The sequence below is a fragment of the Talpa occidentalis genome, unplaced genomic scaffold (genome assembly GCF_014898055.3).
Source record: "Talpa occidentalis isolate TD23 unplaced genomic scaffold, MPIMG_talOcc4v2.1 talOcc4.10, whole genome shotgun sequence".
NCBI classification, from domain to species: domain Eukaryota; kingdom Metazoa; phylum Chordata; class Mammalia; order Eulipotyphla; family Talpidae; genus Talpa; species Talpa occidentalis.
This window is the reverse complement of record NW_023600993.1, coordinates 47602132-47624029: the sequence shown is the minus strand read 5'-3', so window position 1 is coordinate 47624029 and position 21898 is coordinate 47602132. Positions and strand designations below refer to the sequence as shown.

Below are 21898 nucleotides of genomic sequence, written 5' to 3'. Positions count from 1 at the left end.
TCTAGTGCTGGAGATTGTTATCCTTTTCTTCCTGAATGTTCAGTATTTCAAATGAAGCAATGACAGTGTGGACATTTGCACTTTCTGTTTTCAATGAATGCAGACTTCCCACGTGTGCCAAAGTTTTCTCCCTTTCATGAAAAAGGAAGAGTGCTTGCTATTTAGGTTCAAGTTATTACTTGACTTTCCTATAAAATGAAATCTGGCCTAATTTATTATTAAGACAACTTGTGTTTTGAATCAGGCAAGTTATCAAGGAGTGGCTTCCTAAACCATTGCCCCCCACCCTATTCTTTTGTGGGAGGACAGTTGATGATTTATTCAACCTTAGGTGAAGAGCTATGGAAACTCATTTTTTTCCTTCTCATCCCTCCCACCCCCCAGTTTGTTGCCTTACCCCAAAATCTTTTTTGCGTACAAGAGTTTGCACTGCTCTGTAGCAAGTTGTGGCTTCAAATCCTGATTTCCGTTGATCAGCTGTGCAACTTCTGGCAAGACGTATAATATTTCAGATTTTCTCATCTGTGAGGTGGGAATAATGATCACATCTACTTTATAGGATTGTGACAGGATTAAATTAGATAATGCATATAAAGTATAAATAGTGTTTTTGTTTATTATGAAGGAAATTTTAAGTCCCTTGAAAGTTCAAGAAGTTTAAAGAGGTTTGGCCTGTACCAGGGTCCAGGATCACTGCAGAATTTATTGTTAAGTGGCTTATACTAGTCTACTGCTGCAGAGGTGGAGGCTCCGTAGTGATTTTCCTATTCATGGTGAGTAAATATTCCACCTGGATTTTTTTTTCCTTTTTTTTTTGGTTTTGTTTCTCAGAAAAGGTACCTCTGATCTCCTCCAGGACCTCTCACACCTGGTAACCCTTTTGTTCCTTTGTTGTCTGGCTGTTGGGGTGTATTTCAGTCAGTGTGACTATTCTGTACCCCACTCTGTCTCTGGTGAATCCTCTCACCCCCCACACCTCTGGCCTGTCCCCCAGCTCCTGTATGCATAAATAAAATAAATCTTAAAAAAAAAGAAAATAGTTCAAGGACTTTGTTGAATTGTGTAACATAATTATTGTGTGATATGGTCAGGGCAGTGGTTCTTTTTCGTTTTATAACTAAGAACACTGAGTGCATTGTTATAACTAAGAACACTGAGTGCAATGCACTGAGTGCATTGTCCAAGGTCAATGGCATAATTCACTGAATTCTAGCTAAACTAGAACTAGAACCTGTTTTTTCGTCACCAGAGCCTTCCTTTGAGTTGCTACCTTTGTGGTATTATTGGGTGTCACTAAGACTTCTATAGACAAGCATAAATCCTCTTTTGTATCATAGTGTGATTCACTCAGCACATCTGCAGAGTCCTTGACATTGTGTGGATCTCAAAAGATAATATGTTCAGGGCCTCCCCGGTGGCACAGCGGTTGAGCGCTGGGTTGCGAAGCTGCCCGCAGCCTCTGCAGCGCTGGTTTGATCCCTGGCTGCTCCCCGGTCACTGGAGGAGGGTCCCGCATGGAGCACAGACCTCTCCTGTCGCCTGCTGCTCCCCTCAGCAGTGTACTTTGGTCCTTCTGCCTGCTCTGCTCCCTGCTCTGGCTCTGGTGAATTCTCTCACCCTCCCGCGCTTCTGACTGTACCCAGTGCTTGTATAAATAAATAAATAAATCTTAAAAAAAAAAGATAATATGTTCAAACTTCTAATAAAGTACAACTGGCCAGAAAATAAGTGATACAGCAGCTTTTTGGACAGATGTTGTTGAAATTGATTTAGGTGTTCACTTGGATCCGGCACTCAAGACTTTTTTCTCTTCATCCCAAGTCACAGTAGTGGAGAGAAAAACTAGAAGTAGGAACATGAAAACCAAATCAAATGCTTCCCATCTCTGATATCTAGGCTCCCAGTCCACAGCACAATACAGTAACTGTGGAGTCCTTTTCAAGTCTTGCAGGTTTTTCCCCCTTAATGAGATAACTGTGCCCCAATACACAGTGTTCCTATGTGCGGGATGGAACCTGCAAAGGTCTTCTGATCCCAAACATGAGATTCGTAGCTGACATGTATTAATTGTCTTTACACACCTTCAGTTGAGCAGCTTTTCGATATACTCAGCATTTACTGAGTATTCTGTGTTATGATCTAGGATAGAGAAATGAGGGTATTGTTTCTTTTTTGTGTGTGTGTTTTTATTTATTTTTATTTATTTTTTATTTTAACATTTATCATTTTTAAAATATTTTTAAACAATATTTGCTTCCCCCCACCCCCTCAGATTGAGTCCCCATAGAATTTCCTTCCCCAAGGCACCTGTGCACCATCACCACAGTCCCCTGTGCTCCTCCCTCACTCCATCTGATGCCTCTCCCTCCTCCTCCCCTGCAGGATGTCTCTGGTTTATAATTGTCTGTTTTTGCTTTGTTGTGTTTTGTACTGTTACTATTTTTTTTACACTGATGTCTTATTTGGTTCCCCTATATTCCTGTTATAAGTGAAACCATCCAATATTTTTCTTTTTCCTTCTGGCTTATTTCACTGAGCATAATTCCTTCTAGCTCCATCCACGTTGCTGCAAATGGCATGAGTTTATCTTTTTTGATTGCTGAATAATATTCCATTGTGTATATGTACCACATCTTCTTGATCCAGTCATCTATTTTTGAGCATTGGGTTATTTCCAGGTTTTACCTATTGTAAATAGTGCTGCAGTAAACATAGGGGTGCAGGTGCTCTTGAATCACTGTGTTTGTGTCCTTTGGGTAGATCCCAAGTAGTGGAATTGCCGGGTTGTGTGGTAGCTCCATTTTTTTTTAATTCTTTTTTTTTTTTTTAAAGATTTGTTTATTTATACAAGTTCTGGGTTCAGTCAGAAGCGCGGGAGGGTGAGAGAATTCACCAGAGCCAGAGCAGGGAGCAGAGCAGGCAGAAGGACCGAAGTACAATGCTGAGGGGAGCAGCGGGCGGCAGGAGAGGTCTGTGTGCCATGTGGGACCCTCCTCCAGTGGCTGGGGAGCAGCCGGGGATGGAACTGGCACTGCAGAGGCTGCGGGCAGCTTCGCAACCCAGCGCTCAACCGCTGCACCACCAGGGAGGCCCGGTAGTTCATTTTTAGTAGACTGAGGAACCTTCAGACAGCTTTCCACAGTGGTTGGACCAGTTTACACTCCACAAGCAATGTAGGAGAGTTCCTTTTTCAGTGAATTCTTGTCCACATTTGTTATTGCCTGTTTTTTTGATATGTGCCACTCTTACTGGTGTAAGGTGGTATCTCAGTATGGTTTTGATTTGCATTTCCCTGATTATAAGGGATATTGAGCATTTTTTCATATGCCTGTTGGCTATTTGCATTTCCTCTTTGGAGGAGGGTACTTTTTCTAACCTTTGTTATTATAGTTGGGAGGTTTAGAGAGGAAGAATGCCTAATTAGTCAAAATGATGCTTTCTCAAAAGGATCGATTTACATAACACTATATGTTAGGGAACCAGAGAAAACCTAAAACATATCAATATGTTTATGTATCTATGTCTGTATCTATCATCTGTCAGGAGATTCATTATAGGGATTGGCTTGCATAATTATGGAGCCCAAGGAGTAAGTTCCACAGTATGGTGTCTGCAAGCAGGAGAACCAGAATAGGTAGTTCAACAGTTTTAGAACCAGAACTTAGACTTAATGGCTTAAGTCTGCATGAGGCACCCCAAACTCCTAGAGTCAGGAGTCCCATTGTCTGGGGTTAGTTTTCTCAGCTTAAGCAGAGATAGCAAATTTGCCCTTCTTCCACCTTTTTTGTTCTATTAGGCCCTGGATGATTTGGATGATGATGCGCAGCCACATTGGCGAAGGTTTCTTTTTCTATCTGCTCCATGCTAATCTCTTCCACAAACACTTTCTCAGGCACTCCTAGAAATAATGTTTTTCCAGCTACCCAGGCATCTTTTAACCCAGTCAGGATAAACATAAACTTAACTATTATAGCCATTGTGACCTTCCCTCCTCATAGGACTTGCTTATAAAGTGAAGGTGTGAGGCATGATTTGTAGAGTCCCTCATATGGAGCATTAAATAATTAATTTAGTTTCAAAACTTTAGTTCTTAGTGCTGTAGAATTAGGTCACCCTTCTTTATTTCTTTTTAGGGTGTTCTATAGGGCTGATAGCAGTCAAGGACCTTTTAGTTGGTTTCCAATTTACAATGAGGTATCAATTTTTTTTTAAATATTTTTTATATAGAACTGGGGTGCAAGCCAGAGGTGCAAGGGTTGAGAGGATTCACCAAAGACAGAGTGGGGAGCAGAACAGGCAGATACACTGCTATGGGAGCCATGGGCGAAACAGGAGAGTTATGCTGTACCGTGTGGGTTAACTCCCTGGCCAGGGATCGAACTCAGCCCATCTCAGTGGGCCTTTGAAGTGGTAGTGCTGAGACTTACCCCTAGGCTACCAGGGAGGCCCTTGGGAGGCATCAATTTTGATTGGACACAGGACCAGTCACTCTGAAGCTTTGAAGATAAACCCCTTACCTTCTCGGCTTTGTTCTGCTGGAACCACAGCACAGCTGTTGTGGTGTGTGTGTGAGCGTGATGCTCGGCGACAGTAGCTGACACTTTGAGCACATTCATTTCATGGGATCCTTTCTCACTTCATGGGGCGGTCTCATCTGGGAGCACCAATATCAAGGGTTGGCATCCCTCTTCCCACTGTTTCTTTTTCTAACTGACACCCCCACCTCACTCCCAGTTTGAGCCACAAGTTCTTTCAGCCCTTTCCGTAGCTCCATGACCATCCCATCCAGCACTTTTCACCTTGAGATTTCCCTGCTTCCTTAATACATCTTCTACTGCTGTGTCTCAACATTTAGCTCTTTCATCTGAGCATCCAGAACCTTTCCTAGTTTCTTCTTTTTTTTTTTAAGATTTATTTATTTTTTCATACAATAACTGGGGTACAGGCCAGTGGTGTGGGGGGTGAGAGGATTCACCAGAGACAGCGGGGAGCAGAACAAGCAGACTGACTGAAATCCACTGTTGAGGGGAGCAGCGGGAGAGACAGGAGAGGTCTGCTGCACCATGTGGGTATCTCCCTGGCCGGCTGGGGGTGGAACTCAGGCTGCAGAGGCTGTGGATAGCTTCACAGTGCTGTGCTTAACACCTTGCACCACCAGGGAGGCCCAGTTTCTTTTTAATATCATTTTATATCTTATTGTGATTACTTTTTATTCCCCATAAGCTGTAAGCTTTCTTTGGGTGTCTTGGTGACCACGCTCACCTTGCTTAGTATCTGGCATATGCACAGTAGCATTTTAGAAATCATGGTAACATACATCTGAAGAGGTGTGGTCCTTTATCTCTGAATCTGGACATTGTAAACCAATGTTACCTTACAAATTTTTTTTCACAATCATGTGAAAGATTAGTCAGCTCAACCATACATTAGAAAGTACTAGCCAGGGGGGTAAGAGAAAGACCGTTACTCTTGGCCAAGCATCAGGATATCATCATCTGTGAAGTTTTTAACAATCATCTGGCACATAATAGGTGCTCAATAAATAGCTGAGTCATGTTGTTCTGTATCCCTTAGAAGTTACTTTCAACAGTTACCTATAATGGGTTAGCCTTGTGTTTCCTCTGTTTTTAGCTCTTTTTCCCCTTCTTTTAATGCTTTCTGTTCATTTCTTTTCTGCCTCACAGTTAGAAAAAAACTATGTAAGCAAATCCCCTTTCTCAAGCAGGAAACCAGCAGACTTGTTCTAAATAATATGCATGTTCTCTTTAAAAAAAGTCTTTTGGTCTTCTGTCCTCAGTTCTCTGTGGACACCTCATGTTAACCAGTGTATTAATGATAGAAAGTCTTTGGTAAAATGTTTTTTATTGAAAAACAATCCAGAAAGGTAATGTGTAGTACATATTCTAGAGGCTCCACATTTGGGCCCCTGCAGCTGGGGTTAAGGCACCATAGCCTTAAGATTGTTGAACATGATTAGTTTTATGGATATATTGTTTTCAAAGTCTGTTTTGGGAATAACAGGATTTATATCCTTCTTTATGATTCATCAGGCTGCCTAAAAAATGGAATCTAGTCATGAAAAAATGTTTGCAGTGGGGCGTGCCACAAGATTTGTGTTTCTGGAATAGTGAAAAAGGGACAAAATCATCCATGAATCAGAGCCAAGGAGGCAGGACTTTTCCCTTCAGGGTGAAAGCATAAAGATTGCTTGGCTGTAGGGTGTACATTCTCTCCATTTTTATTTTGAAGAAGAGATGATTGAAATAGAAAATAGGCAGGTAAATACCTCATCAGAGTAAAAACAGTTGCATTGACTGAAGGCCAGAATCCAAAGAATAATGCAGGTTTGACATTGATGGTGTTTTACATGAACACAAAATAATATATAATATATCTAAGTTATAAGCATAGAGATTCTTCTTCTTGAGCATATCTCAAGGAGTTTTTCAAGTGTGTTGCTGAAATTCACTTCCCAGTTTCTAAGCTAGTCCAATCAAAGTCAGCTAAATATCAACTACATGTTGATTTCAGACACTTCTGTGTGCTAGACCCAGTGGTGAAGGCTGTGGAGACCTTGTGTCACTTGGTGCTCACAGTATCCTGAGGTGTAGATACTAATATTTCCAATTAAAAATTTTTATTACTTTTAATTTTCATTATATATTTTGATTGTGTGCATACTCACCTGTCAGTGAGGGAAGCGAGACCTGGAGAGGTTCAACAACATAAATTCTTCAGATCTTGATCAGAGGTTCTAGCAGGTGAGCATAGCTGCTCATGTACCCTTGGCCCGGGAGTGCTTTGTCTTTATTTGGGGAAGGCCGCCCTCTTTGACCCCACATAGGAGGATGCACATGGAGTAGTAAGAGAAGACGAGGACACCCACCTAACCTAGCCAGCCAGATCAGCTAAGTCAACCCTAGTGATCAATGAGGTGATAGGCAACAACCCAAATGTTTTCATGAGTGTGGTGACAGATGTTGGTCTTCTCAAGTCCACACCTCAGTCCTGATGTTTTCTCAGGTGTCAGAAGCTTAGTTCCAGTGGTTCTCAAACCAGTAGACATGAGATGATAGTAGGCAGCGTTTTAGATGTTACTTGAATATTTAATCCAATAGTGAGCAAAAGATTTTCTTTATATATTTGTAAGTCCTTACAATTATGTTAAGGAGAAAGTCTCAATTTGGTGCTTATTAGGTCTCTAACATCTCTCTAACGTCTATTAATCTCAGTCTGTAGTAAGAGCATACAGACCTCAGGCCCGGAGCCTGAGGCTTTAGAGAACATGAGATGACTGTGTTTGGTTTTGCCGCATTTAGTTTTACTTACTTATACTTTATGGCATGGTGAAACTGATTCTTCACCCAAGGTAATGGTACATTTTTTTCTTTAAAAAAAATTTATAAACAGTAAAAATTCCCCTTTGAGGTGTATAGTTCTATTGATTTGAGAAATACTAGTGGTTCAGTCAGCATGATAATCAGAATGCAGAACAGTTTTGCCTCCTCATCTCCCCACTTTTCCCCCAGTTCCCTTGTAACCCATTTCTAACCCCACATCTGGAAACCACTAGTATATTCTCCACCCCAACAGTAGGTTTTGCCTTTTATATCATATACATGGACTCATATAGCATACAGCCTTTGGAGTCTGGCTTCCTTTTCATTTAGCACAGTGAACTTGGACTTATCCACATGGCTGTGTGTACAGCTATGGTTTTGTTTGCTACCTGGTATCTCATTGGAGGGTGTAGCACAGTTACCAATTGAAGGACTTTTGGGTTGTTTTCTGCTTTGGGGTATTATACATAAAGCCACCGCAAACATTTGTTTGTAGATTTTTATATGATTACATTTTTTTTAAGATTTAATTATATAAGAACCAGGGTACAGGCCAGATGTGCGGGAGGGTGAGAGGATCCACCAAAGACAGAGTGGGGAACAGAACAGGCAGACTGACTGAAATACACTGCTGTGGGGAGCAGCGGGTGAGACAAGAGAGGTCTGCTCACCATGTGTGTTGCTCTGAGGCCGTCAGGGATTGAACTGGCACTGCAGAGGCTGCGGACAACTTCACAGTGCTGCGCTCAACCACCTGCACCACCAGGGAGGCCCACATTTTTATTTCTTTAGGATAATTACCTATGAGTGTGTGACTGTTGGCTCAAATGGTAAATTTTGTTTATCTTTTTAACAAACTGCCAAGCTCTTTTCATAGTGACTGTATCATTTTGCCTCCTTACCAACAGTATATGAGAGTTCTAGTTGCTCCATATTTTTTTTACCAGCATTTGGTATTGTAAGATTTTTTAAGCCATCCTAGTAGGTGTGCTGTAGTTAAGCATTTTCTTTTTACATTGATATATTTAAGAATTTTAAAAAAGCTGTTTAATTAGAAAGGAAAATACTGAGTAACTAGTACTGTTGGCCCTCAGATATAGCAAAAGTTGTGTGACAGGTAGGTAACTGAGTGAATTTAACAAAAACTTTCAACTGTCTTTCTCATCCCCATTTACTGGAGAATGAACAGCGTGACGATTTCTGGATATCTAATTTCCAGCAATGTAAATAGTTTTATTACAGAAAATGATCTCCTAACCCCGAGGCAGTTGAGGTGACTGTAATTATTTCTTGTCTCATTGTTAGATTTTGATAAGCAGGACCCAAATTAACTAGTGAAATCAGTAGGTGGTTACAATTTGATTTAGGGCAGATAGTGATTCTTCCATCAGCAACCTGGCCTTGAGACCCTTTAGACAGGTATTGATAGCTTACCTGGAAACCTGATGGTGTTGGGAACACATAGCCATGGGAACATTTTCAGTGCCTCATCACAAGGACTTTTTGGCCGCCTCACCTGAGTATTTCAAGAGACCTTGAGAAGCAGAAATAAAGCGTATGAGTGCTAAATCCAGTTTCCTTTCTGTGGCCATGGTTTGCAGAGTTTGAGGTGACTTTCTGATTTCCTTAGCAAGGGTCACTGAAGTCAGGCTCACTAAAAGTTTATGAAGCATAAAATGTGCATAAGAAGCAAGCAGCCACTCAAGCTTCAAGGAATGAGCTTTTGGGGGCACTGCTAATTCATTCTGAGACATTCATTGGGGCATAGCTCAAATTAATTTGCTAAGTTATGAGCTAGTGGCAGAAAGGGTTGGTAGCATTCATTACTCTGGTGTAAATTTACTGGTAGTTTATTTTGGTTGGTATTGGATTTTATTTTTTTCTGCTTTTTAATTATATTTTATTCATGTGTGTACACAGGGTTTCCTTGACTTTTTGCTGTTTTTCTGCACTCTTACACCCTAGAATTATTTCTCACCAACTCTGCCCCCGAAAGGACAGTTGTCACTATATACATTGTTAGGTATTTTAACACTTCAAATTGGTTCTGTTTAAGTGATGAACAGTTTGAAATTTAAGAAAGAAAACCAGGTATATCTCCTCAGCTTTATTTATAGTGTATTTACATGCTAGGACAAATGTCATCCATGGTGTGCTGTCAGACTATGAGATGAGAAACCTTGGGGCATACTGTTTTTTGCAATCACTTGAAGTCTATATTTTTGCACATTTTTGTGAGGACTAAGTTAATAATGACGGTATTTGAGTAGGATACCCAAGTATCAGGTCTCTTAAAATTCTTCAAATAATTGTTTTATTCAGTGTATAAACTACCAAAAACTACATACATATCAGTACAATTCAGAGTATAAGAGGTATTCAAAGAAGGAAGTGATCATTTCATCACATTCCATTTCTCAATGCACCCTCCTGTGGGTTCTCATTGTTAAAGGTTTTGTATTACTCCACCCATTCAACTCATAAAACGTGCAGTATCTATAGGATTCTTTTTTTTTTTACTTTCCAATAAAATATAGTGTTATTTTACATGTTACTCTCTAACTAGTTTGTGTCATTCAACTATAAACCATAGATATTTCTTCTGGTAATAGCATGTAGCTCTAACTGTTCTTTACATAGCAAAAATATATTCCTGATGGTGAATCTACCGTATTTCATTCATTCCCATAATAGCAGACACTCAGTTTTTTGGTTTGGAAGGCTGCTTTTGTTTTGGTCCTTTGTTTTTGTTTTTGCTGCAAGCCACGCTGCCAGAAATATGTAAGCAGATTTTCTTCCTAAAAGACCACAGGCAATAGGAACCAAGCAGAATGTTGTTATAAAACATAGTTTGACTACATTGTTTTTCAAAGTATGTAAGAGATTTTAAAAGGAAGATTCTCTTGTGTGAATATAAGATATCTGCTGCTTAATATAAGGTTGTTTCTTGTAATTCTTGTGAGAGCTCCAAGAGCTTTGTGGGAATTGTACTGGACGTAGCTCAGTGTAGGGAACCCACACACCTTATGCTGTAGAGCTGCCCTGGCCAGTTCAGTTACTACTAGCCACATGTGGCTATTCACATTTGAAGTAATTACAGTTAGATACAATTTTAAATTCAGTTCCTCAGTCACACTAGCCACTTATCAATAACCACACATGGTTAGAGATTACCATATCAGACACCACAGACATGCAACGTTTGCATTCTGGTTGAAAGTTCTACCGGACAGTGATGGTTTAGAAACAGGGACACCAACGCCTAACTGTCTGCATTCAAATCACAACTCTGCCCAGCTTACTTGTTTTGTGACCCTAGGCAGGTTGCTTTACCTTGCTGGGTTATCAATTTCTTCATCAGTAAAATGAGTATAAGAATAATCCTTACTTCCATGTTTCTTTCGAAGATTAAATGTAATAGTATTAAGTACTTAATACCTTGCCTGTGACATAAGTAAGTATCCAGTAAATGGAAGCTATAAATCTTTTCCTAGTATTTGATAATGTCTTTTCTTCTTCTTGAAGGCAGAGGTCTGCACTGTGTTTATTTGCTTAAGGCTAATAACTGCAAGACATTGTTGGCCCGATGTCTACCTCGAGAAGCAGACGGCAGTGTTTGGGGCTGTAGGAAACCCCAGTGTGTCAGTCTGGTTTTTTTTTTTTTTAAACATGCTGTCCCTGAAAAACATGATAGAATTTGTTTTACTTCTCTTCTGCCAGGAAGTAACCCTTCTGGCTTTGTTAGGAGCGTGGTTTGTAATAATTGTACCCACCCCAGATGGCTCCTGAAAACCCTTTGAAATGCCATCTGCCAGGCGTGTGTCCAGCCAGCAGCCTGTCATTCTACTGAAAGAAAAGAAGAGGCGGGGTCCCCTCCCAGGCCCTTTTCTCCCCAGAGTCACTGAATGGAGCCTGGTCTTGTTGGCACAGACCCAGCCCGGGTTGCTCAGAGGATAACTGGAAGTAACCCTCCTGCTAGCCTGCAGAGTGGAAAGGTTTTGTCTGGGTAATAAACCCTGAAGGTTTTTTGGGTGGAGACTTAACCACTCCTCCCTCCCTTTCCCTGCAGCTTTAAGGCCATTCTAAACATATTTATACACATGGGAAAGTTGGATCTGTTCGTTTCATGTTTCCCTAAAATGTAGCATTTTTGTAGTTGTTGATTGTTTTTAATCCTTTCCGGAAATTAAGGCCCGGCAGTGATTGTTGTCTTTAAAATAAATCTGACAAATTTGTCTTGAAAACATGGTTGAAAGAAATGGCAAAGATAAGATGGCTCTAGGAAAGAGAAATAAAATCAACACTGTCTGGTTTGGGAAGACTAAAAATCCAATAAATCTTTTGTTTGGTTTTATTTATCCTCATCTTTTTGGGAGGTGGTGGTGGGGACATAGATTCAGCACATGGACTTTGGTATGGAGGTTGTGTATGAGAGTCGCCATCGAATATATTTATGACAGATCCTTTCACAGCAAGTTTCAAAGAGATTCTATTCTTGCTCTGCACTGGAATTTCCTAGTATGATGCACACTATTTGTGTTTTCAAATAGCTGACTGAATAGCTTTTTCACTTGGCTCCAAGACCTCACACTCTCCTCCATTGCTCCTGCCTTGCTGACTGCTGCCTCTTAGTCACCTTTGAGCATCTTCTTCTTTCTCCCAGTTTCTAAAACTTATAAGTTACGTGACCCAATTTTCCTGGCTTTCTTTTCAATGCTATCCGCTAGATTATAGCTTGTGTCTCTTATCTTCAGATGCTAGTGGTTTACTTATTATTCCCATGTTTATGTCTCAGCCTCCACTCTGATCTTCAGACTTACAGTTTACAGCTCCCTACAGCTAAATGTCTGATAGGTATCTCAAACTTTGTGGGTTAAGCAAAAGGAACTCATAATCCGAAACTACTTTTCCAATCTTGAACTCTATAAATGGAACAACCCACGTATCCAGGTCAAAAAATAAGATGGCAATCTCTATTCTCATTTTCTTGTGCACTATATCCACTTCATAAGCAAATTCTGCTTCAAAAGATAGACCTTGCATGGCTGATGAATTGCTGAACTTTTTTTTTCTGTCTTATAGACCCTGTTACTTTATTTAAAATATTTACATTTTGTAAGAGAACTCTTTCCTTTTCTTACTACTTTCTCCCCACTATTCTTGTTCATGCTCTGATTTTTTTTCTCACTAGACATTGCACTAGCCACCTGTAGGGTAAGGTAAAAGGTATCAGGCTTTTCTGCCCTCCCGCCATTAGTATAAATGACGGAACCCTGCGGTCCTGAATGCATGCCTGATGGGGAGCACCTGGAGTGGGGTGTGGGCATAGGTAGATGGGATTCACCTGGGCTGAGACTGGACTTTTTAAGGGCGGCATCACGGGGATGCCAGAAGAAGCTGAGAGAAAGAGAAGCCGAGAGAAGAAGAAAAGCAGAGAGAATGCCAGAGAGCCCAGATAGAGTGAGGGTTTGCTGGGGCCTTCTCTTTCTCTCGGCTTCTCTTTCTCTCAGCTTCTGCTGGCGTCCCCGTGACGCCGCCCTTAAAAGCCCAGTCTCAGCCCAGGTGAATCCCATCTACCTATGCCCACACCCTACTCCAGGTGCCCGCCATCAGGCATGCATTCAGGACCACAGGGTTCCGTCATCTATCCTGATGGCGGGAGGGCAGAAAAGCCTGATACCTTTCACCTTACCCTATACCACCTAACTGCTTCTGGTTTTGCCCACCTACTCCTGCCACTCTGCCCATTGCCAATTTTCTGCAAAACTCAATGATCTTTGAGAAAAGAATCATGACATCACCCTTTTCAAAACTCTTTAGTGACTTCCAATCATCCCTATAGTAAAATAGGAAGTGTTTCCTGTGGCCCACATAATCTGGCCCTTGCTTTCATTTCCAACCTCTTTTCCATTGCTCTGCCACAATTACTTTAACCTTTTTGCCCTTCCCACAACATGCAAAGCTTTATTCCCACATTGAATCCCTTTGCCCTCCCCTGTCAAGACACTATCCCCAACACCTTTTCAAGGCTCTCGGTTTAGATGACATATCCTAAGCCAGGCTTTTCCTAATCACTTATCTAAAACTGCTTCCCTACTCCCCACATTGCTTCCTTCCTCAAACACACTCTCCATCCGTTAACCTATATCTCCTATGGAACTATTTCCCCTGAAAGCATATGCTCCCACCTGCAGTTCACATACACATCTATTTTCTTTCTCTCATAATAAAATAAAAATGCCACCAGGGAAGGAGCTTTGTCTTGTTTATCAGTTTTTCTCCAGAGTCTTTTTTTTTTTTAATAGAGGCATGTTTTATTTATTTGTTTGTTTGTTTTTGTTTATACAAGCACTGGGTACAGTCAGAAGCGCAGGAGGGTGAGAGAATTCACCAGAGCCAGAGCTGGGAGCAGAACAGGCAGAAGGATAGAATTACACTGCTGAGGGGAGCAGCAGGCGGCAGGAGAGGTCTGCGTGCCATGTGGGACCCTCCTCCGGTGGCCGGGGAGCAGCCGGGGATCGAACCAGCACCGCAGAGGCCATGGGCAGATTCGCAACCCAGTGCTCAACCACTGCGCCACCGGGGAGGCCCCTTTCTCCAGAGTCTTAATTAGTGCCTTGCTGGTGTTGGGGCCTCAGTAGATATTTATTAAATAGATGCACCATTACAAAATAAGATATATATAATTATATACATATATGACGTGAATTATAACATTCTCTTGACTCATTTCATTCAAACAATGATCTAAACTATAGTGGCTGCTAGTGATTTTGAGCCAAGCCCTCTAAAAGAATAATCTCATTCAATATACACAGCAAACCTACTGTGTGGGTACCATTATTTTCCCTATTTCGTAGTAAGGAACTGAGAAGTAACAGAAATTAAGGAACAACATACCCAGGACTGTGAGTTGGGGAGCCAGCCCATGAGCCCATTATTCTCATGCTAGATCCATGCTCATCAATAGTATGATATACTTTATGTTTCTGCAGTGCCTACTATGTGCTTGACACTGGAGGTATAAATTTAAAAGTTGTAAGGGACTTGTCATCCTCTGGTGAGGCAGAAATGGGGACAAATTCAGAAACAGTACAAGAGTAGACTCTGAACATGACTCAGACAGGCTTCCTGAACGGTAGAAATAGGAGCTTGATACACAAACACTGTATTACTACTATTCGATGGACATTTGCAATATTTGTAGGGCTCAAATTTCAGATCCTAGACTAATTGGGTTCACATAAAAATGTATTTAGTCTCATTAAAATATGCAACAAGGTTTGAGTTTTTCACCTAGCATTCTGTAGTTGCACTGTAGCTATGTGGCCATGATCATTCATATAAGCACATCATAAGAGACTGTGCTTTGTAGGAAATTTAGAGCCACTAGGTACATGCATTTGGTTGGTTACTTTAAAGTTCCTAGAAATAGGAGGAAATCCATGCTTATTATGTTCCTGGGAGCAGAGAAAAATCCTTATTTATTATATAGGAAACGTTGACCCCAGAGAACCATAGGTAACAGTTGGTACCTTGGAAGTAAACTATTGTTGATCAGATCCCTAACTCGATTATAGCAGCAGAAATGGGGTGTTTTTTTTTTTTCCTTTTTTGTCTACTATGCTATTTAACATAGGTTCCTACTCTGGAATACATAATTGCTTCTTGTTTATTTTTTTATTTTTAATTTTTTTGATAAACTATAAATCCTGCTTTGCTTCTGTTCTTTTAGTTGAGCGACTGAGCTAAAATGATAGTACTACGTACAGCCCAGCACCTGACTTGGAGGAAATAAATACTGTAATTTCTATATTTCATAAGAGGAATTATTATATTTACTAGTTACTGAGAAAGTGACCAGATTAAGTGGAGATTTTTCCAGCAAATGCAATGTCCTTTCTCTCCAGTTAGAATTTATGGGTGGCCTCTTTTTGCCAAACGTATTAATTACATGGAGAGCAGCAGCATTTTAATCCCTGGGAGATGTCTAACCACAGATCTTGAGCAATTCATTTCTCTAGTGATGTGTTTATGCAGTGGGTGTCATTTTCTTCAAAGGGCTTATTACATTAGAACTTGCCGGATGTACCAGAGAATACAAGAATTTCGAGGTCTGTGATAAAAATATAAACCCCTTAGGCTCCAAGCTTAAGGTGGATAACATCTTAGTATTTACTAGCGTCCTGAAAGCTGCTGATTGTGAATGTTTTCTATATAAAATCTGGCTCACCATTTTTATTCAGTACATTCTTTTAAAAATGACAGAACACTTCCCAGGTTCCCTAGCTGTGCCTGGTTTCTTCTTTCTGCTCTTTGAAGCATCCTGACACCAGAGGGTAGAATGAGGATGCTGTTCTATTAGAAAGAAGTTGCCTGCTCCCTGTTTGGGCAGATAGGTCTGCAGAATCTTGGGTTGTCTAACTTACTGAACAGGTTATTTTAATTACACCTGGATGTGGAGCTTCTTATTTTAGTTGACTGATCTTTTCTTGTGCCTTTGTCTCGTCTGATGCAGGCACAACCCGATCTCCAAGAGAAGGAGAAGTGCCTGGCGTGGACTATAACTTTCTGACTGTGAAGGAGTTCTTGGACCTCGAACAGAGCGGGACGCTTTTGGAAATTGGCACCTATGAAGGTGAGCTTATCTGAATGGCAGCAAGAAGGCTGCCTGTCTCCAGGGCACCTCAGAAGAACGAGGACCATCTAGACAGCTTATGAACTAGAGAAGTCTGAAAAACAATAGGAGGTTACACTTGACTGTATTGTGTTAATAATATTAATATGGTATATGAGAGAAAACTTTAAGGGACTCTTTAAAAATGTTTTTTTTTTTTCTCTTCCAGGAGTTTTCTCTTTTGATTTGTTAATGTAAACATATAGATTGTCTTTTAATATGGGTATGTTTCTATTAGAAAGAAGAGTAAGAAAATTCAGTGTCAATTACAAAATGTCACCATATCATTAGTGTTTTTTTTAATCTAGAGGGAACATCATTTTTACCACTAATTGGTTTTTAATGTTTATTTTTGAGTAAAAATTGCACTCCTCTGAAATTTTGTTATGTAAAAATGCAAGGAGGCATGTATCTATCTATACACACAAGTATATTTTTATATGTTTTCTTATTTCTTCCCTGCTTTGCACAAAATGTAGTATACCAACAAGGTGGTACACAGAATGAAAACAATGTTCTTTTTATTTACTGGTATGTCTCATGGGTCTTTAGAGTTAAGTAATAAAACCTTTCTTATGTTCTTTTTAAGTGGCTATATAATTTCTTTGTGTGAGCATACCATAATGTATTTAACTGCTTTCTTGTGTATAAGCATTAGGTCATTTTCAGTTTTTTAATTTCAAAAATACTGCTCCAGCAAAAAGCATAGATATGTTATTTCACACTGGTGAAAATATATATCTAAAGGATGAGATCCCATGTATGGGGTTGCAAGATCAATGCCAAATGTAAGAGGAAAAATTAAATTTACATTAAAAAAAACAGTATAGCTTGTTTGCTCTTTGGAATGTCATTATTTGAGACAGAGGGTTTACTATACTCTTATCTATGTCAAATTATTAACTTAATTACATTAATATGCTATGTGTATAAACTCAGGATTTGGATTTATTGGTGTGCTTGTAAACTCAGAATTTGGATTTATTGATCAGTCACAAGGACATTTTAAAGATTAGACTTAAAAACAAAAGGTAAATACACAGTCAAGTCTTTATAGCTTGGAGATAATAAACCCTGGGCGAGGCAATGGCTAACAGGTAATGATCATGAATCTTAGGCACCCTGATTCTGCTTTATTTTACACCCTGTAGGAAGGAAAAGAGTGTTATCTTTGTACCCACTACTTATTTCTTGTGAATATATGTGGAACACTGTCTAAATGTTAATCTAATTCCTGGTTGTAAACTCAGGAATATTTCCTTTCATTATTGCTAATTATCAGTTGTCTCAGCTTCATACAGGTGTTGGGGTGGTTGGTGGTTTAGAGAAATCTGAGATCATCCCTAGAAGTAACAATTCAGAACGGTCTGGGGGTGAGCTGAGGGGAGGAAGAAGGCTGAGTGGATGTACCAGGAACTTCTTCAACATGTTGTCTTGTGCACATGAATCTATTAACAGTTGAAGTGACTTGAGAATAGAGCAGGTGTGAATCTTCTTTGGTTAGGAGAAAATGAATTGCCCTTATCTGAAATCATTTACCATGTCCACCTGGGGAGCTTGAGTCCCCTAATATAAAAAAATACATATTTGCATTTTTTGGAGAGATTAAGAGTGAAACGGGCTGGACAAAGAGTATTGGGTTGAAAAGGAAAATCAAATCGTGTGACTTGGGCAACAATTTATTTGCATAGTGGGAAAAGGGAAATAAATTCTTTTTATTGAGATATTTGCACTGTGGGTGTTATATAGGTGGATTCACTTTGTCTTCCCATTTAATTTTGTCACTGCAACATTGGTACCTATTCTCACCAAATTTCTAGACGGGGTTGCTGAGGCCAGGTAGCATTTAGGAATTTTTTCAAGATTGTAAAGCTATTTCTACAATGCTAGAGCCAGGAAAAAAACCCAGCTTAGTTCAACTTTCAGATCCCACACTCTTTCCTGAAAACCCCAGGAAGAATCCTGAATATAACCAAAAAGTTGTAGAAATAACCCATTCGTATTTGAACCTAACTTGCTGGAAGCGGTGCATCAGGGAAATGCTTTTCACAGAATGTATACTCGTCTTATATGAAACTGCCTGAATGTTGCTCAGTTACTTTCAAGTTGAAATTTTCTCAGGCCCAGGATTAATCCATTCCATTTTCAAGCCATTTGGTGGTACAGCATTCTTCAGCCCTTGACCTTTTAGCTGTATAATTTCTCCACCTTATAAAACAGCTCATCCTTTTTGGAACCAATTGTAGTTTATTATGTTGACTCTTACAAGCTGAAAGCTAAATGGAATTTTTATTAAATGCCAGGTAGTGTTTTAGGAATGGGGCTGGATACACCTTGAGAGAGCGTCCTATGTCTACCTCCCCGGACTCGCCCTGCGAGTGTAGCTGCTGTTGCTTAGACACTGAGGATTGTGCGGGCTTGGCTGAGGCCCTGCCTGAGTCTGAATCTTAGCCCCTCTGCTGTTGAGCTGGTTGCCTTCTGGCAAGTTGCTTAATGCTCCATGTCTCCATTCTCCCTTTGGTAAAATGAGAATAATAATAGTGTTTCCTCATAGGTAGGATTAAGTGAGACAATAATTGGAAAGGGCTGAGCACAGCATCTGACACATGCAAACTCTCAATCAGCCTTGCTTTTATATTTACACACACGACTGGCCCAAAATTGCCACCCTAGTGGATTCCCTCCCCCTTCGGTTAGTCAGTAAACCAGTGAATTTGTCAATAAAATATCTTTATTTACTTCCTAGTTACTCACCATCTTTTTTCCCGGCTCCGGTTTTTTTTCAAGTGAGGAAAAAGTGTGCCACAAAAGACACCTATTGAAAGCCACAAAACCCACAATGTGAAGCAAGACACTTAAAACATTTGTGAAGAAGAATAAATGTACATGATGGAATATTTCATATAGTAAAGAACTTAGAGTATTTAAATCCATATTGCTTCTCCTCCTCCCCACAGATAACACTATTAAAGTGCACAAGAAGCTTTATTCAAATAATCACAGAAATAAATGTGCTTGTAAGTGTGTGAAAATCTTTAAAGGAGACCATGTTGTTGAGAGTGATTGAGGTGATTTCTGATGGGTGAGCTGAAGTTAGTCTGTGGAGATTCACAAAACTTACACACAAATGGCATAAACCATTGTCTTCTTGTTTATTAATCTATCCTTGGCCTTTGCAATTAACATTTCTTAGCAGTCTTTCTGCATTACCCCATACAGTTCCACCTCATTCTTTGCAAATTCTGCACATCTTCCCAACATGTGAATACACATAATTTATTTAGCCATCCCCTTGCAGGTATACATTTAGGGTAGACTTACCCTCTTTTTAGTGTTTTTTTTTTTTTAATTTATTTATTTTTGCTTACAAGAGCTGGGGTGTAGACCAGAGGTGCAGGGTGGTGAGAGGATTCAACAGAGACAGAATGGGGAGCAGAACAGTTGGACTGACTGAAATATACTGCTGAGGGGAGCAGTGGGTGAGACAGGAGAGGTCTACTATGCTATGTGGGTAGTACGGCAAATGCTGCAGTGGCTGAGACTTAACCCCTGTGCCACCACAAGGGCAGTGGTGAGACAACCCCTTGTGCCACCACAGAGACCCCCCTTTTTGATATTTTGCAAATAATGCTGCAATGGACATCCTGTGCAAATATCAGTATGCTACTTTGAATGTGTCTATAGGATAAGTTCTTGTCTGTGCAGATTTTGTTGTTGTTCTTTACATTTTAAAAGGACAGGCTTAATTAGGAAAAGGAGAAAGAAAGAAGCACTTGCAGTGTCACAGGCAGGCAGGAGAGCTGCATTTGGCAGTGCAGTTATAAAGCACAACCTTTTAAATGCACACACCAGCTCTTTTCAACAATTATTTATTAAGCATTTCCTTAGACATTCTCCTGAGGCATGGCATACGATATACAGGGCAGAAGACCAAAAACAGCTCTGCTTTTGCAAGTGTTTATCTTTCTTGGTTATTTTTGTCAGCATTTGTCCAGTGTATACGATGTGCTGGTGTTCTTCAAAATACATTGTATACACCAACTCATTTAATTCCTCCACATCCTATCAAACGTGGACTTTTTTTATGCCCATTTTACAGAAGAGGTGTGTAAGGCAGGGAGATGCCAGCTGTCTTTTCTAGTTTCCCTTGGCAAGCCTGAGATAGAGGCAAGATTGAAATGCAGGCTGTGTGGCTCCAGGGCTAACACTGTGTTCCCGCAGTCTGTGAGGTAATTACATTTAAACAGTTTCAAAAGAAGTGATGAGTATGGCGAGAAGGGGCTGTGGCTTGCTCCAGAAACAAATGGCACTTTGGGCACTGCCTCTAAGCTCACATCAGAGAAGCCCCTCTGCAGAGGTGACCTTTGAAATGAATCTTGTCATGATATCTTGAGGTCAGCCAAGAGACTGATGGGCCCTGTTTTAGTTTTGAATTCAGCACTGGCCATGAATGTTGGGAAGGAGGGGATAAAGCCCTGCCTGTCTCCTTTTGAACCGGTGCTGTCCGATAGCCTTTCTGCAGTGGTCAGCATTCTGAGCTGTTCAGTGTGGTAGCCACTATTCACATACATGTTGCTATTGTGATTGGACAACTGAGTTTTTAATTTAATATAAACTAATTTAAATAGTCACATGTGGGTGGTGATTGCCGTATTTTACAATGCAACTCTAGAATAACAACCTCTGAAAGGAACAGTGAAGACCTATTAAAGAAGATTTTCCCCTTCTTGTCCAGCAGACTTCAGAGAGATAAGCAAATCTTTAAGAGTCAAGCTTCTTTTAAAAAGCATAATTCTGAACCCACCCAAGATGTTGCTGTGGAGAAGCGGTGATCTTCTGTGGACATATTCAGCAACATGATAAGGCAGACAAGTAGAGCAAACCAGCAAAACTCGGACATAATGACCTCTCAGAATATTCTTTCAGGCCCAATGTCTGTTTAAGGTTTAGAATTGCAGGGTTGTAGGATTATAAAGCTGGAAATACAGGAAAGCACTTCTCTTCACATGACAGAACTGAGATCCAGACAGAAACTGGTCTAATTCACTTACGGGAATTGGGGACAAAGCCTGGCCAAATGCCACCACCCCATCATCTCACAGGCCAGACTGGGGATGCCAACATTTCCTGTACCTGCTGCCTGGAAATTGACACTTTCATAGACTCTACTGCTAGTTTGTTTGTTCATTCATTTATTCATTAAAGGTGAAATGCTGAGTAAAGCCAGATGTGATCATTGTCCTTATGGGTCTTAACAAAATAGTGCAGAAGGAGCATTATTCAAATAATCATAGAAATAAATGTACTTATAAGCATGCTAGAATCTATCAGGGAGACCATAAAGTGGAGTAATTATTGAGGTGAGCCCTGATGGATGAACTGAAGTTAGGTTGTTAGATTTAACAAATAACGATACACAAGTCTATTTCATTCAGCGTAACTCCAGATGGAGTTAGCTTTGGACTGGGGTGGCGGTGGTGATAAGTCTGTTGAATATTAAGCTATTTATGTGACTAGAAAGTTTATCTTGGTAATTCACTGGTTATTGTAAGAAGGGGATAGAAGAAGCAGGTGGTGATAGTTTAGTCCCCTTAGGATGACCGCTAGTTTCTTTCTTACATAACTGAATAGATGCTGTTATCAGCATTTACTGCTGAGTAAAGAAACACAGGGAAAGGACAGGTTTAGTTGGGGCTAGGGATAGGACAGGAGCTCCACAAGGAAATTCTCCACCCCAGCAATGATGGTCAGATTTGCCTAACCTCCAAAAGAATAGAGGCCCTTCCTGGTTATGTAAGGCATCTAACTATCATCCCTCACAAGGCATAAAAGTTATTAGTGGAAATCATAATTGATCTCTGCTTTGCAATTTGAACCAATT

The 21898-nt window shown here is 40.3% G+C and overlaps 1 protein-coding gene across 10 annotated transcripts in view; it reads left to right on the top strand.

The window, feature by feature from the left end:
• MAGI1 (membrane associated guanylate kinase, WW and PDZ domain containing 1) overlaps positions 1–21898 on the top strand; it is a 648234-nt gene that overhangs the window by 508677 nt on the left and 117659 nt on the right. For all 10 annotated transcript variants that reach the window (XM_054695321.1, XM_054695326.1, XM_054695315.1 and 7 more), the window contains exon 3: positions 15859–15978. In XM_054695321.1, the coding sequence (XP_054551296.1) occupies positions 15859–15978 (120 nt within the window). The remainder of the gene's footprint in view (positions 1–15858; positions 15979–21898) is intronic.